The 16542-nt window shown below is 64.6% G+C and overlaps 2 protein-coding genes across 4 annotated transcripts in view; both read right to left on the reverse strand.

Annotated features, from left to right (window-relative positions):
- LOC112061446 (POU domain, class 2, transcription factor 2-like) overlaps nucleotides 1-14292 on the reverse strand; it is a 30526-nt gene extending 16234 nt beyond the window's left edge. Inside the window, exons 1-10 of one of the 3 annotated variants that reach the window (XM_065573901.1) lie at nucleotides 13860-14292; nucleotides 13617-13651; nucleotides 13285-13341; nucleotides 12026-12139; nucleotides 11532-11723; nucleotides 10351-10456; nucleotides 9844-9935; nucleotides 6236-6397; nucleotides 4953-5094; nucleotides 3265-3413 (exon numbers count right to left, since the gene is read on the reverse strand). In XM_065573901.1, the coding sequence (XP_065429973.1) occupies nucleotides 3265-3413; nucleotides 4953-5094; nucleotides 6236-6397; nucleotides 9844-9935; nucleotides 10351-10456; nucleotides 11532-11723; nucleotides 12026-12139; nucleotides 13285-13341; nucleotides 13617-13651; nucleotides 13860-13917 (1107 nt within the window). In that variant the 5' untranslated portion in view covers nucleotides 13918-14292. The remainder of the gene's footprint in view (nucleotides 1-3264; nucleotides 3414-4952; nucleotides 5095-6235; nucleotides 6398-9843; nucleotides 9936-10350; nucleotides 10457-11531; nucleotides 11724-12025; nucleotides 12140-13284; nucleotides 13342-13616; nucleotides 13652-13859) is intronic. The other 2 variants (XM_065573903.1, XM_065573902.1) reach the window with 2 other exon arrangements.
- MEGF8 (multiple EGF like domains 8) overlaps nucleotides 1-16542 on the reverse strand; it is a 199332-nt gene that overhangs the window by 114844 nt on the left and 67946 nt on the right.

The raw sequence follows: 16542 nt of genomic DNA on the forward strand, positions 1-16542 counted from the left end.
AGCAGTACCTGGCCATGGGGTGCAGCCGGATCTCTTTGGGCGGCGCGTCGCGGTGTACCCGGACCACTCGCCTGCCGCGGCTGCACCCGATGAGTCTGGTGAAGTCTGTCCCTCCAGAGTATGAGATGTGGGGGGGCCAGTGTGATACCATCTCTCACTGGAAGGTGACAGGGCCAGGAAGAGTTAATTACCTCCCAGACTGACCTGATGTGACGAACTGGGACTGTTCTTACTGTGGTCTGTGAATGCTGACAGGGGAGTGTGGCTGGGATAGTCGGCATTGGGGGATGGGAGACTGGCCGAGGGAGAATACCTGAGCATGTAACATGAGAACCCAGGAAGGGGTTAGAGGCCAGGTCACACCTTGGCCCGGGAAACTGAACAAAGGCTGTGGGAGGGGTCGCTGAAGGGAGAGTTTCAGGAGATGGCTGGTGAGATGGCTGGGAGGCAGATGGGGCTCTGACCTCCCAAGGGGGGCTGGGATGCCCGAGGACCCCAAGATGGACCTAACTCAGGGGGTCCCTATTGTCTGCGCCTGCAAGACCTGTCTTGGACTGTATTCCTGTCATCCAAATAAACCTTCTGCTTTACTGGCTGGCTGAGAGTCCTGGTGAATCGCAGGAAGCCGGGGGGGCAGGGCCCGGTGTCCCCCCACAGTCCGTGACAAGTGACCCAGGGCCGAACTTTAGAGACTGGTTAGGAAGATCTGTAATGAACAGAGCTGGGAAATGCAAGTCTGCATTGTTAGCGGTAGAAGGGAGATGTTTGCTCAGGGCTTGTGATGTCAGCAAACAAGTCTTGTCTATTGCTACAGCGTTGATTCAAAGATCAAAAAGGGAATATTAACAGTTAGGGAGACACTTGAGGTCTCTATGTCTCTTTGAAGGTTGTGGTGACCTGTGTCTGAACTGTTCAATGGATAAATTACCCTGTGCTAATTGCCAGGATGTTTGGAAGGAGAGTTAGGCCTATTGTTTTCTCAGGCCGAAAGGCTGCTGGAAATGTATAAGAACCCTGGGCCACGATCCTGCTTCATCTCAGATCTGCTTTGGGTTTCAAGAGGGGGAAACCTTAAGCCACAAGGATTGAGATCCCCAGTCACTGCCTGGAGTCACCGTGAATATGGACATGAGACTATAACCTCTGGACTATTTCTAAAAGGACTTTTGGCAACTACAGGCTCATCTCTGCTGTGTCTGAACCTCAAGCATTGAATTCACGTCTGTCTGTATATTGATCTTTTAACCAACTCTCTCTCTTTTCTTTTTTAATTAGTATTAGTTTAGTTAATAAGAATTGGCTATAGCGAGTATTGTGGGCCAGATCTAAGTTGTAATTGAACCTGGGTGTGTGGCTGACCCTTTGGGGTTGGAAGAACCTTTTCTTTTATATGATGAGATCAGATTTTCAGTAATTAACATCATATCTGACAGGTGTGTGTGGACGGAGGCCGGACGCTGGGCACTTTAAGGGAACTGTGTTGTTTGGACTCTGAGTAACCAGTGAGGTAACACAGAGGCTGTTTTGGGCTGGTTGGTAAATCTAAGTATTGGAAGATCCACCAGCGTTTGGGGGTTTCTCTGCCCCGTTTTGTTTGCAGTTCACCCTGATTGAGTGACCTCAGCCGGCTCCCCCGGGCCAGGTTAAGGGAAGTGCCAATGTTCTAGCGGATGCGTTGTCCCGGAGAGGGGGCCTGAACTTCCCCAGGTCACCGGCTGGAGTGACTCTGCTCAGTTCAGACTCGAAGGGGGGAGAGATGTGACAAAGTGGGGGATTTTCTTAGTGTTTTACATGAACACTGTGTGTGCCTCAGTTTCCCTCTGTACTGCGTGTGTAACGAGGTGGGGGGAGGGGTTTGTAATTGCAGGGGACCAGGTGTGACCTCGCCTAGCAGCCGGGACCCCGGACACCGGCCTGGAGATTGGGGACCCAATCCAGGTTGGATATCAGGAAAAACTATTTCACTAGGAGGGTGGTGAAACACTGGAATGCGTTACCTAGGGAGGTGGTGGAGTCTCCTTCCTTGGAGGTTTTTAAGGCCCAGCTTGACAAAGCCCTGGCTGGGATGATTTAACAGGGAATTGGTCCTGCTTTGAGCAGGGGGTGGGACTAGATGACCTCTTGAGGTCCCTTCCAACTCTGATATTCTATGATTCTATGATTCTATGACCCAGCGACTGGTGACCGGGGGCCTAGCCCAGCTCGGGAGCAGCCGGTTCTGGCCGGGAAGGGGGGGGGGGGGCAATGGGCTGAGGAGAGAGGGGCCCGGGGACCTGACCAGCCGGGTCCAGCCAGGGGGGAACAAAGGACAGAAGAGAGGGGCCCAGCGGCCTGTTCACCTGGACGGAAGACAAAGGGCGGAGGAGGGACTGGTGGGGGGAGATGATATCGGATGATCGGCTAGATCAAGGGTCGGCAACCTTTCAGAAGTGGGGTGCCGAGTCTTCATTTATTCACGCTGATTTAAGGTTTCGCGTGCCAGTCGTACATTTTAATGTTTTTAGAAGGTCTCTTTCTAGAAGTCTATAATATTGAACTAAACTATGGTTGTATGTAAAGGAAATCAGGTTTTCACAATGTTTAAGCTTCATTTAAAATTCAATTAAAATGCAGAGCCCCCCGGACCGGTGGCCAGGACCCGGACAGTGCGAGTGCCACTGAAAATCAGCTCACGTGCCGCCTTCGGGGAGGGCCCTTGTCAAAGGCTTTCTGAAAGCCCATGTACCCGATAGCCACTGGCTCCCCCTTGCCCACACGCTTGTTGACCCCTCACGGAATTCTAGTAGATTGGTGAGGCGCGATTTCCCTTCACAAAAGCTGAGTTGACTCTTCCCCCAACAAATCGTGTTCATCCACGTCTGACCATTCTGTTCTTTACTAGAGTTTCAACCAGTTTGCCCAGGACTGAAGTCAGGTTCACCGGCCTGGAATTGCCAGGATCGCCTCTGGGGCCTTTTTACAAATTGGCGTCACATTAGCCACCCTCCAGCCAGCGATAGGTGACGTACCACCACTACAATTGGGGTCCCTCGCAAGGCAGCGGGGAGGAGGGGGTCTCTCCCCGGGGGCCCCAGGGGCGGGGGGGTCTCCGAGGGGCCCCCGAGGGGCCCCGGGGGCGGGGGGTGTCTCCGAGGGGGCCCCAGGGGCGGGGGGGTGTCTCTCCCCGGGGGCCCCAGGGGCGGGGGGGGTCTCCGAGGGGCCCCGGGGGTGGGGGGAGTCTCCGAGGGGGCCCCGGGGGTGGGGGGTGTCTCTGAGGGGGCTCACCGCGAGAAAGCTCTTCTCCAGGGCGAAGCGCACGTTGGTCTCGATGCTGGTGCGTTTCTTGCGGCGCCGGCCTGGCAGCCCGTCAAACCCCAGGCTGGGGCTGCTCAGCTGGTTGGGGCTGGGGAGGGTCGAGTCCACCGACATGGTCTCTGGGGGGGGCACAGACCATTCACTCGGGCCCCCCCCATCCTGTCCCGGTCCCAACCCACCCGACGCACTCCCCCCCAGAGCCAGGGGAGAACCCAGGAGTCCTGGCTCCCGGCCCCCTCCCCCGACCCTACACCCACTCCCCTCCCAGAGCCAGGGGAGAACCCAGGAGTCCTGGCTCCCGGCCCCCTCCCCCGACCCTACACCCACTCCCCCCCAGAGCCAGGGGAGAACCCAGGAGTCCTGGCTCCCGGCCCCCTCCCCCGACCACTACACCCACTCCCCCCCAGAGCCAGGGGAGAACCCAGGAGTCCTGGCATCCAGCCCCCCTCCCCCCGACCACTACACCCACTCCCCTCCCAGAGCCAGGGGAGAACCCAGGAGTCCTGGCTCCCAGCCCCACTCCCCCCGACCACTACACCCACTCCCCCCCCAGAGCCAGGGGAGAACCCAGGAGTCCTGGCACCCGGCCCCCTCCCCCGACCACTACACCCACTCCCCCCCAGAGCCAGGGGAGAACCCAGGAGTCCTGGCTCCCAGCCCCCCTCCCCCCGACCACTACACCCACTCCCCTCCCAGAGCCAGGGGAGAACCCAGGAGTCCTGGCTCCCGGCCCCCCTCCCCCAACCACTACACCCACTCCCCTCCCAGAGCCAGGGGAGAACCCAGGAGTCCTGGCTCCCTGCCCCGCTCCCCCCAACCACTACACCCACTCCCCTCCCAGAGCCAGGAGAGAACCCAGGAGTCCTGGCTCCCGGCCCCCCTCCCCCAACCACTACACCCACTCCCCTCCCAGAGCCAGGAGAGAACCCAGGAGTCCTGGCTCCCGGCCCCCCTCCCCCGACCACTACACCCACTCCCCTCCCAGAGCCAGGGGAGAACCCAGGAGTCCTGGCTCCCAGCCCCCCTCCCCCGACCACTACACCCACTCCCCTCCCAGAGCCAGGGGAGACCCCAGGAGTCCTGGCTCCCAGCCCTCCTCCCCCAACCACTACACCCACTCCCCTCCCAGAGCCAGGAGAGAACCCAGGAGTCCTGGCTCCCGGCCCCCCTCCCCCGACCACTACACCCACTCCCCACCCAGAGCCAGGGGAGAACCCCGGAGTCCTGGCTCCCGGCCCCCCTCCCCCCGCCACTACACCCACTCCCCTCCCAGAGCCAGGGGAGAACCCAGGAGTCCTGGCTCCCGGCCCCCCTCCCCCAACCACTACACCCACTCCCCTCCCAGAGCCAGGGGAGAACCCAGGAGTCCTGGCTCCCTGCCCCGCTCCCCCCAACCACTACACCCACTCCCCTCCCAGAGCCAGGAGAGAACCCAGGAGTCCTGACTCCAAGTCCCGCCCTGACCCACCCCCAGGCCCCAACGCCCATAGACCCGGAAAACAGCAGCCCTCCAGAACAAAGCCTGCCCTCCCCCCATGCATAACCTGTTACCCCCACCCCCGTGTTGCCCACCCACAAAGTCCCAATCAAGACCCTCTGGGCCCCCCAGGCCTCCCTCCCAGAGGTCCCAGCTGCCCCCCATCTGCCCCACAACTCACCAGCGTCATTCAGCCACTTCTCCAGCAGCGGCTTGAGCTTGCACATGTTCTTGAAGCTGAGGTTCAGGGCCTCGAAGCGGGAGATGGTCGTCTGGCTGAAGTCGTTGCCATAGAGTTTCCCCATGGCCAGCCCTACGTCGCCCTGCGGGGGGGGGGGGGGGGAGGTCACAGTCAGCAGCAGGGCAAGAGAGAACCCAGGAGTCCTGGCACCCAGCCCTCCCACTCTAACCACTAGGCCCACTGCCCTCCCAGAGTCAGGAGAGGACCCAGCAGTCCGACTCCCAGCCCCCCTGCTCTAACCACTAGACCCCACTGCCTTCCCAGAGGAGGGAGAGAACCCAGAAGTCTGGCTCCCAGCCCCCCCATTCTAACCATTAGGCCCCCATCCCAGAGCCAGGCGAGGACCCAGGCGTCTGGCTCCCCATCCCCCAGCAGTGTAGATAAATTTCTGATAATTTTCATATGACTTTACATTGTGCCTCTTCATATAACCTTGTGGTGGGTCTACCCACGTGGGACCTCTGTTTTCATGGGACTTTGTATCAAAGCCTCATTTAGAAACTTTGCATTGCCCTTGGTAGAATATTATAGCCCCTAAGGATAGAATAAGATAGAAGAAAAATGTCTGTTTGCTAAGAGTAGAACAAGAGCTCCCCCCCCCCCCACTCTTAATCAATTGCCCTGTTGAATGAATGAGGTGTGGATGAGCAAGGCATGGAAGGCAGCACCTCCAGACAGCCTCAACTGTTGGAGAGGGGCTGGGAGCCAGACCCAAGGACAATAAAACGTGTCAAGTGGACTCATTAAAGACAAGCAGACATACCGACGGCCTCGGGGGTTAGAAGCCAGCACCTTCTTTTGGAAACCCCCTCTCTGCAGCATTGGGACAACACTCAAAAGAAAGCAGCACAAAGGACCAATGGACACAGACACAGTTTGAATCTGGTCTAGATTTGCATAAGAGGAAAGCTGCTATAAAAGTGAGGTGTCTTGCAGAGGACCCCGGGTCTCGTCTTGTCAACATGGGAGCATCGATCCGGATCGGCAGAAGCCCGGCTCCACCCCTCCCCCATCTAACTCACCTGGCCAGTGAAGTTAAGGGGAGCAACTAATTGGTAACAACAAGACGGAGTGTGTTTGTGTGTGTGTGTGTGAGTGTAAGTGTAACATATTATATGCATATAATACAGTGTTAAGGAATACATGTATCACTAATAAATGTGGCGTTTGCCTTATTCCCCCTGAAAAGATCCTGGGCAGGACTTTGAGTACGACAGCTGTACCTGCGTGAAGCCAAGCTTGATGCGTCGCTGTTTGAAGGTGCGGGCGAACTGCTCCAGTTCCTCCAGGTCGCTGGGCTCCTCGGGGTGCGCCGGCGGCTCCAGGCATTTCGGGGGCTGGGGGTGCGCGAGGTGGGACTCGGGGAGACCCGGCCGAGTCACTGGCTGGGGAGGACAGGGAGTCACTGGGGGGCACAGGAGACAGGGGGATCCATGCACCCCAGCAGCCAGCACAGACCTTGTGCCCCCTGCTGGATGGGGGGATGGACGGACAGACGGATGGTGTGGGGAGAGATGGATGGATGGACTGACGGATGGGTGTGGGGAGAGATGGATGGATGGACAGATGGATGGGGGGGATGGATGGACGGACAGACAGATGGATGGGGGTGGGGGTGATGGACGGATGGACAGACGGATGGGGGTGATGGATGGACGGACAGACGGATGAGGGGGGTGGATGGACGGACAGACAGATGGGTGTGGGGGGAGATGGATGGATAGACAGATGGATGGGGGTGATGGATGGACGGACGGACGGATGGGGGGGATGGATGGACGGACAGACAGATGGGTGTGGGGGGAGATGGATGGACAGACAGACGGATGGGGGGATGGATGGGCGGATAGACAGATGGATGGGGGTGGGGGTGATGGACGGACGGACAGACGGATGGGGGGGATGGATGGACAGACAGACGGATGGGGGGATGGATGGACGGATAGACAGATGGATGGGGGTGGGGGTGATGGACAGACGGACAGACGGATGGGGGGGATGGATGGACAGACAGACGGATGGGGGGATGGATGGACGGACAAGTTCGGGAGGGTGATGAAGTGGGAATTTTGCATAATATTTTGGATGACTATTGTGTGTGCCTCGGTTTCCCCGTGTGGTGCCTGGTTACTAGGTGTGGGGGGATTGTTTTCTCTGCACAGACCCAGAGACTGGGGTTGAGGATCTCTGAGGTCCTAGTGAAGCAGGGCTGTCCCCGGGGGTCCCAGGGGTGGGAGGTTTCCCTGGGGGTCCCAGGGGTGGGGGTCCCAGAAGACGATGACCCGGACACTTGGTACCGGGACCAGCCCTCCGCAGGACGCCGGGCGGGGTGAGCAGCTGGAGGACGAGGGGCTGGGAGGGGCGGGGGGTGGCTGGACAGGGTCTCACGGGGGGGCAGGGCCGCCCCAGCTGGACTGTGCTGTAATTTCTCTTCTCTGGGGTCGCTCCGGGCGTTCGACGCTGTGTCCGGACCCCCAAGAACCCGCCTCGGGGGTGGGGTCACGGCTCCCGCTGGGGGGGTGAGTCCCCCCCCAATGTCCCACCCAGGGGAACGCGCTGCAGGGGGCTCCTGGCCTGACCCAGGGGGCTGCAGGCTCCGAGGGTCAGCCCGGGGGCGGGGCTGACCCCAGTGACGTGAGCCCCAGGGGGCGGCGCAGGGAAGGGGGTCCCCCCAGGGACGGTCCCAGAGCCGGGCGAGAGCACCAGGCCTGGGGATCCGTGACAGATGGACAAACAGTTGGAGGTGTGGCGGGGGTATGGACGGACAGACGGATGGGGTGGGGGGTGGACGGATGGATGGGTGGGGGGCATGGAGAGACAGACAGATTGATGGGGTGGGGGGAGAACGGATGGACAGACGGATGGGGTTGGGGGGATGGACGGACAGATGGACGGATGGGGTGGGGGGGATGGACGGATGGATGGTAGTGGGGGGCATGGACAGACAGACAGATCGATGGGGTGGGGGGAGGACAGATGGACAGACGGATGGGGTTGGGGGTGATTGGACGGACGGACGGACAGATGGGGTGGGGGGATGGAAGGATAGACGGACGGATGGGGTGGGGGGTGGACAGATGGATGGGGTGGGGGGCATGGACAGACAGACAGACAGATCGATGGGGGTGGGGGGATGGACGGACAGACAGACAGATGGGGTGGGGGGGATGAACAGACAGACAGATCGATGGGGGTGGGAGGATGGACAGACGGACAGATCGATGAGGGTGGGGGGATGGATGGACGGACGGACAGATCGATGGGGGTGGGGGGGGATGAACGGACAGACGGACGGATGGGTGGGGAGGATGGACAGACAGACAGATCGATGGGGGTGGGGGGGATGGATGGACGGACAGACAGATCGATGGGGGTGGGGGGAGATGGATGGATGGACAGACAGATCGATGGGGGTGGGGGATGGATGGACAGACAGACAGATGGGGTGGGGGGATGAACAGACAGACAGATCGATGGGGGTGGGGGGGATGGATGGACGGACAGGTCGATGGGGGTGGGGGGGATGGACGGACAGACTGATCGATGGGGGTGGGGGAGGGATGGATGGACGGACAGACAGATCGATGGGGGTGGGGGGATGGACGGACAGACAGACAGATGGGGTGGGGGGGGATGAACAGACAGACAGATCGATGGGGGTGGGGGGGATGGATGGACGGACAGGTCGATGGGGGTGGGGGGGATGGACGGACAGACGGACGGATGGATGGCGGGGATGGACAGACGGACAGATCGATGGGGGTGGGGGGGATGGACGGACGGACAGATCGATGGGGGTGGGGGGGATGGACGGACAGACGGACGGATGGGTGGGGAGGATGGACAGACAGACTGATCGATGGGGGTGGGGAGGGATGGATGGACGGACAGACAGATCGATGGGGGTGGGGGGATGGACGGACAGACAGACGGATGGGGTTGGGGGTATGGACAGACAGACGGACGGATGGGGGTGGGGGAGATGGACGGACAGACGGACGGATGGGTGGGGAAGATGGACAGACAGACAGATCGATGGGGGTGGGGGGATGGATGGACGGACAGACAGATCGATGGGGGTGGGGGGATGGACGGACAGACAGACGGATGGGGTGGGGGGGATGGACACACGGACAGATCGATGGGGATGGGGGGGGATGGACGGTCAGACGCACGGATGGGTGGGGAAGATGGACAGACAGACAGATCGATGGGGGTGGGGGGATGGACGGACAGACAGACGGATGGGGTGGGGGGATGGATGGACAGACAGACGGATGGGGTGGGGGGGATGGATGAACGGACAGATCGATGGGGGTGGGGGGGATGGACGGAAAGACGGACGGATGGGGGTGGGGGAGATGGACGGACAGACAGACGGATGGGTGGGGAGGATGGACAGACAGACAGATCGATGGGGGTGGGGGGGATGGATGGACGGACAGGTCGATGGGGGTGGATGGACGGACAGACAGACGGATGGGGGTGGGGGGGATGGACCGGACAGACGGACGGATGGGGGTGTGGGAGATGGACAGATGGGTGGGGAGGATGGACAGACAGACAGATCGATGGGGGTGGGGGGATGGATGGACGGACAGACAGATCGATGGGGGTGGGGGGGATGGATGGACGGACAGACAGATCGATGGGGGTGGGGGGATGGACGGACAGACAGACGGATGGGGGTGGGGGGATGGACGGACGGACAGACAGACGGATGGGGGTGGGGGGATGGACGGACAGACAGACGGATGGGGTGGGGGGATGGACGGACAGACGGATGGAGGGGAGGTGGATACCAGCCCCTCTTCCCCCCCGGCTGGCTCACCTGTGCAGGCAGCCCGGCGCGGGGGGGGGTTGGCAGGAGCCCCCCCGGGCTTTGCTGAGGTAGCTGAAAGAGATTTGGTGTCGGGAGCAGCCCTGCAGGAGAGGAGAGCGAGTGAGCCCGGGCGCCCAGCCCCCGCGACACGCCTGCCTCTGGGGTTGGGGGGCTGGGCATACAGGGACCCTCGCCCGGGCAGAGATGCCGCCCCTCTGGGGTGGTGCATGGGAGCCGAGGCTGGAGGGCTCCATGGCCGAATGCTGGAGTGCCTGGTGGGGAGAGGCTGGCAGGCCGTGCCTGGGTGGGGAGGCAGGGGCTGGGGGGGAGCTGGGGGGCAAGGCGCTAGGGGTCCGTGCCCAGCTGAGGGGGCAGGGCGCTGGAGGGGCCTGGTGGGGAGAGGCTGGCAGGCCGTGCCCGGCTGGGGAGGCAGGATGGGGGGGTAGGAGGCTGGGGGAGAGCTGGGGGGCAGGGCGCGGAGGGGAGCTGGGGGGCATGGCGCTGCCAGGGCCGTACCTTGTTGTCCTTGCTGGGCCTGTGGCAGTAGGAACTGGGCGGGCGGCTGGAGGTGGTGCCCAGGGACAAGCACCAGCTGCTGGAGCTGAAGGAGCTGCTGGATGTCCTGGGGGACAGAGAGAGGGTCAGGGGGGAGATGGGGGGCAGGGCCTGGCGCCGTGTGGGGCTCAGAGCCACAGCAGCCCCGGTGCACAGAAAGTGACGGCTCTCCCCACCTATGGTGCGCAGTGCCCGGTGCAGTGACACACACATCCCCGCAGTGCCCGGTGCAGTGCAGTGACATCCCTGCAGTGCCCGGTGCGGTGACACACACATCTCCGCAGTGCCCGGTGCAGTGCAGTGATATCCCCACAGTGCCCGGTGCAGTGACACACACATCCCTGCAGTGCCCGGTGAAGTGGACACACACATCCCCGCAGTGCCCGGTGCAGTGCAGTGATATCCCCGCAGTGACCGGTGCAGTGACACACACATCCCTGCAGTGCCCGGTGAAGTGACACACACATCCCCGCAGTGCCCGGTGCAGTGCAGTGATATCCCCGCAGTGCCCGGTGCAGTGACACACACATCCCCGCAGTGCCCAATGCAGTGCAGTGATATCCCCGCAGTGCCCGATGCAGCGCAGTAACATCCCCCGCAGTGCCCAGCAGGGTGCAGTGACACACACACCCCATGCGTGGTGCGATGCAGAGACACGTGGTCCCAGCAGGATGCAGTGACCCTCCCCATGGTGCCCAGCACGATGCAGTGAGCACCTACAATGCCAAGCCCAGTGCAGTGACGCTCCGTGGTGCAATGCAGTGACACACCTCACAGTGCCCAGTGTGATGCAGTGACAGCCCAGTGCAGTGATGCCGGATGGTGCCCAGTGCGATGCAATGCCAAGCCCAGTGCAGTGATGCCGGATGGTGCCCAGTGTGATGCAGTGCCCTCCCGCGGTGCCCAGTGCGATGCAGTGACAGCCCAGTGCAGTGATGCCGGATGGTGCCCAGAGCGATGCAGCGCCCCCTGCGGGGCCCAGTGCGATGCAATGCCAAGCCCAGTGCAGTGATGCCGGATGGTGCCCAGTGTGATGCAGTGCCCGCCCGCGGTGCCCAGTGCGATGCAATGCCAAGCCCAGTGCAGTGATGCCGGATGGTGCCCAGTGCGATGCAGCGCCCCCCGGGGGGCCCATCCCTTACCTGCGCGGTGAGCTGGATGGGCTGCGACAGAGCCAGCTGGGGCGTTTGCGGCTGGCTCTGGGGCGCCTCGCCCCCCGGCGGCTGGCTGGCGGCGTTGGCTGCGGCGGCCGCGTTGGATTGCTGCACGGCCGCGGCCAGGAGCTGCGCCTGCTGCAGGAGGAGCTGCTGCTGGGCGGGCATCAGGGCCGTCAGCTGGGGGCCGGGCAAGCCGGGGCGCAGGGGGCGCGGGCGGGGGGAGGGGGGCAGAGAGGGGAAGCAGCAGGTTAGTCCCAGCGCGTCCCCCCAAAAGCGCCAGCGAGCGGCAAAGCAGCCCCCGCCCCTGTTAGCGCAAGGGCACCAGCCTGGGACCCCCCCCTCACCCCACGTGGGGGCCAGATGGGAGCCAGCGCCCCCTGCAGGGGAAAGGCCCCGTGCACTGTTTCTGCCCCCTGAGCCAGCCCCACCCCCCACCCCAGGGGCCATCACCCCCCTCACCACCGGGGGCCCCCACTCACCCCGGCCAGCTGGCTGCCGGCTAACATGAGCTGGGCCTGGGGCAGGTGCGGCTGCTGGGCCGGGGGGGCCGGTGCTGGAGCTGGAGGCAGGGCCGTGGGGTCCTCCGCCTTGATCTGGGGGAGAGGAGAGACGGGGTCAGGGGGGCAGGGCACTGGGGGGGCAGAGCGGGGCATTGGCAGGGGGTCAAGGGTCACAACAGGGGCCTAGTATGGGGGTGGGGTCAGACGAGGCCTGGCGGGGGGGGTTGGAGCAGAGGAGTCGGGGGTCATAGCAGGCCCTGGTGGGGGGGTCAGAGTGGGGGGGGGTCAGGGGTCACAGGGAGGCCTGGTGGGGGGGTCAGAGTGGGGGGGTCAGATGTCAGGGGGGGCCTGGCAAGAGGGGTTAGAGCGGAGGGATCAGGAGTCAGAGGGGGGCATGGTGGGGGGTCAGATTGGGGGGTCAGGAGTCGGGAGGGTCAGGGGTCACAAGGAGGCCTGGTTGGGGTTCAGAATGGGAGGGTCAGAAGGCAGAGGGGGCCTGGCAGAGGGGTTGGAGTGAAGGGGTTGGGGGTCAGAGGGGGGTCAGGGGTCACAGGGAGGCCTGGTGGGGGGGTCAGAAGTCAGGGGGGCCTGGCAGAGGGGTTGGAGTGAAGGGGTTGGGGGTCAGAGGGGGGTCAGGGGTCACAGGGAGGCCTGATGGGGGGGTCAGAGTGGGGGGGTCAGGGGGTCAGAGAGGAGCCTGGTGGGGGGGTCAGAGTGGGGGGTCGGGGGTCAGAGGGGGGCCTGGCTGGGGGGGAGGCTTTTGGCCCCGGGCCAGCCTGGGCCGTTCTCACGCTGATCTCTCCCTCCCCCGACGGAGCCAGACTCACCCCCCCTCGGAAACTCTGAGGTGCTGGGCGGGGAGATCCCCCTCCCCCAGCCCCGCCGGCACGGGGGGCCATCTGGGGGGCAGGGCTGGGGAGCTGCGATGGGGGACAGGACCAGGGATACCGGGGGGGGGTTCAGCTCCCCAGTTTGCGGAGGGGGGCTGGCAGGGGGGTGGGGCGCTCGCTCGCATGCTCTCCCGTCCCCCCCACCCGCCCGCTGAGCCGCTTCCTGTTTTGCTGCCGCCCCGGGGGCCCCGGGATTTCCCCCCCACCCCCCACCCCCCTGAGTCATCGCCCGCAGGCAGCCAACCGAGCGGAAAACAGGAACGGGGGGGGGGGTGAAAACCCCTGGGAACCAGGCATGGCCCCCGCCAAGCACAGCCCCCCACCGCCCCCCCCAGGCACGGCTCTTACCTTGGGGCTGGGGCCGGTGGGGGCCGGGGAGAATGGGGCTGGTTTGCTCTGCTGGGTCTGCGACAGATGGGGGGACCTCGAGTCAGTGGGGGAATGGGGACCCTCCTGTGCCCCCCATTCCCCCCAAAACCCCACTGTGCTCCCCCCACCTGCACCGTGCTTCCCACGACCCCAGTGCACCCCCCCCCACCGTGATCCCCTAGCCCTGCATGGTCCCCGTACGCCCCCAACTCCACTGCTCCCCCAGCCCCCCACCTCTCCGGACCCTGCCACGCTCCCGCCGACACCGGGCTCTGCCTCGGCCCCCCCCCGAACTCCCCCTTCTCACTCACCTGGTGGTTTGTGTCGGGACCGTTTCGTTCTGTGTCTGGAACAAGAGAGAAAATGAACCTTCGTCTCCTGCCTCCCCAAGCGGGATCAAACCCTCACAGCCCCCCCGCCCCACGGCCCTGCCCCCCAGCACTGGCCCCCCCAAACCAGGGCACCCACAGGGCCTGCTAAGGGCCTCGTCCCCGACCCCTTCGCCGGCTCTGTGGGGGGCAGAGGGGCAGCCCCCAGCAGGGTTTCGGGGGTACCTGTGTGCTCCCCATGTGGCTCCACTCGTGTCTTCTCCAGCTCCAGTGGCTTAGACATTCTTATTTCTAGAGAGAGAGATGGGCAGCGATGAATAACCGGGCCAGGGACCCAGGCGTCCTGGCTCCCCCCTCCCACTCCCCTAACCTCCCAGAGCCAGGAGAGAACCCAGGCGTCCTGGCTCCCGGCCCCCCTCCTCCCCACGCTGTTGGCTGCTCAGTGACAAGGCCCGAGATTGTGTCCGGGTGGGGGGCCGGCCAGGTGGGGGCTGGGTCCCTTCGCTGCGGTGGGGCACAGAATTGGCCCCGATCCAGCCCCAGGACGGAGAGGGAGGGGATGGGACATGGGGCCTGTCCCCTATAGGGAGTGCCAGCCCGGGGGGCGGGAGGGGGGGATGACATGGGCCCTTTCCCCTCCACCCACTTGGTGCTCTCAGGCTGGGGCTCCCCCCTCCCACAGATGGAAACCTGAAGCCTAACCCCCCCCATCAGATTCCCTCCCCAGCCCCTCCCCCGCTGACTCAAATTGGGGGTGACCCACAACCCAGCCAACTCCCCCCCTCCGCCCAACCCTGCTCCCCCCCAAGCTACCCTCCCCCCCAGGAATTACCTCCAGGGTGAGAATTTAACCCCTGCCTGTCCATGCTGCCTGCTCGCCCTCCAGCCAGCCCCAGGGGGTCCCTGCCCCCCAGGCCGCAGACACGGCCCCCCAGCTCCTGCCTGCTCGCCTGGCTTTGCAGCCCCGGCAGGGACCAAGTGGGCCCGGAGCCAGGCTGCCAGGAGCCGCTCGCTGCCTCATTTGCATGAGGGACTGAGTCACCGGCACAAACCCCCGAAACAGGCGGGCGGGGGCGGCTCCAGGCTGGGGATCCTGGGGACTGGGGGGACAGGGGGCGGGACCATGTCTGGTGCCGGGGGCTGGGGTACAGCAGGGGGATGGGCCTGGTGCCGGGGGGGGCTGGGCTGTATCCAAGTGCCAGGGGGTGGGGTACGCTGGGGGGCTGGACTGTGTCCAGGTGCTGGGGGGGCAGGGTACGCCGGGGGGCTGGACTGTGTCCAGGTGCTGGGGGGCAGGGTACGTCAGGGGGTGGGGTATGCTGGGGGGCTGGGCTGTGTCCAGGTGCTGGGGGGCAGGGTACGCCAGGGGATGGGGTATGCTGGGGGGCTGGGCTGTGTCCAGGTGCTGGGGGGGCAGGGTACGCCAGGGGATGGGGTATGCCGGGGGGCTGGACTGTGTCCAGGTGCTGGGGGGGCAGGGTACGTCAGGGGGTGGGGGTATGCTGGGGGGCTGGCCTGTGTCCAGGTGCTGGGGGGCAGGGTACGCCAGGGGGTGGGGTATGCTGGGGGGCTGGGCTGTGTCCCAGGTGCTGGGGGGCAGGGTACGCCGGGGGGCCTGTCCCATAGGCCATGCCCTGACGTTCCCGAGCTGTGACAGCCTCAGCCCCCCCATCCCCCATCGTCTCGCTCTCTGGGCCCCATCAGCGTCCTCCACTCCCTGGGGCCGCCCGGGGGCCAGGATCGTCCCCCCCACCCCCAGCCTGATTTCAGCCTTCGGACTCCAGGCCTGGCATGAGCCTGCTGCAGCCCCTGCCCCCCCCCCCCCCCGCCAGCCCCTCTCCCTCACGGCTCTGCCCTGCGGAACTGCCTGCCACTGCGCGGGGGGCCTAGCTGGGGTGGGGGGGCAATGGGGGAGTCCTGCCTCCCCACCCCCCCGGACACAAGCCTGTCTGTCCCTGTCGCCCTGGGCTGGGGGGCTGGGCGCTATTGGTGTGTGAGCGCCCGGCCGGGCCTGGGGGGCTGGGGGGCTGGGCACTACTGTGTGTGAGCGCCCGGCCGGGCTGGGGGGCTGGGCCCTGCTGTGTGTGAGCGCCCGGCCAGGCTGGGGGCTGGGGGGCTGGGCACTACTGTGTGTGAGCGCCCGGCCGGGCTGGGGGGCTGGGGGGCTGGGCACTACTGTGTGTGAGCGCCCGGCCAGGCTGGGGGGGCTGGGCCCTGCTGTGTGTGAGCGCCCGGCCAGGCTGGGGGGCTGGGCCTGGCAAAGCCCCCCCACACTTTCACTTCTCCTATTTGTTTCCCTTTCGCATTTTTAGCCGGTTTAAAAAAGCCTCCGATTTACTGAAACCCAGGCTAAAAATACCCCATGGAACCAGCCGGGCCCCCCACAGGCAATGCCCTCCCCACAGTCAGCCCCCCACGGCCAGTCCCCCACAGCCAGCGTCCCACCCCACGGCCAGCGCTCCACAGGCAGGGCCCCCCCCCACAGTCAGCCCCCCACAGCCAGAGCCCCCACCCCACAGCCAGTCCCCCACAGCCAGCGTCCACCCCACGGGCAGGGCCCCCCCACAGTCAGCCCCCCATGGCCAGCGCCCCCACCCCACAGTCAGCACCCCCACAGCCAGCACCCCCACAGCCAGTGCCTCCTACCCCACGGCCAGTGCCCCCACCCCACGGCCAGCTCCCATGGCCAGCGCCCCCACCCCACAGTCAGCACCCCACAGCCAGCACCCCCACAGCCAGTGCCTCCTACCCCACAGCCAGTGCCCCCCACCCCACGGCCAGCCTCCTATGGCCAGCGCCCCCACCCCACAGTCAGCACCCCACAGCCTGCACCCCCCATGGCCAGTCTCCCCCCACGGCCAGTGCCCCACACCCCACAACCAGCCCTGCCCTGCTCCCCACAGCACCC

This window comes from Chrysemys picta, chromosome 20 (assembly GCF_011386835.1).
Source record: "Chrysemys picta bellii isolate R12L10 chromosome 20, ASM1138683v2, whole genome shotgun sequence".
NCBI classification, from domain to species: Eukaryota; Metazoa; Chordata; order Testudines; family Emydidae; genus Chrysemys; species Chrysemys picta.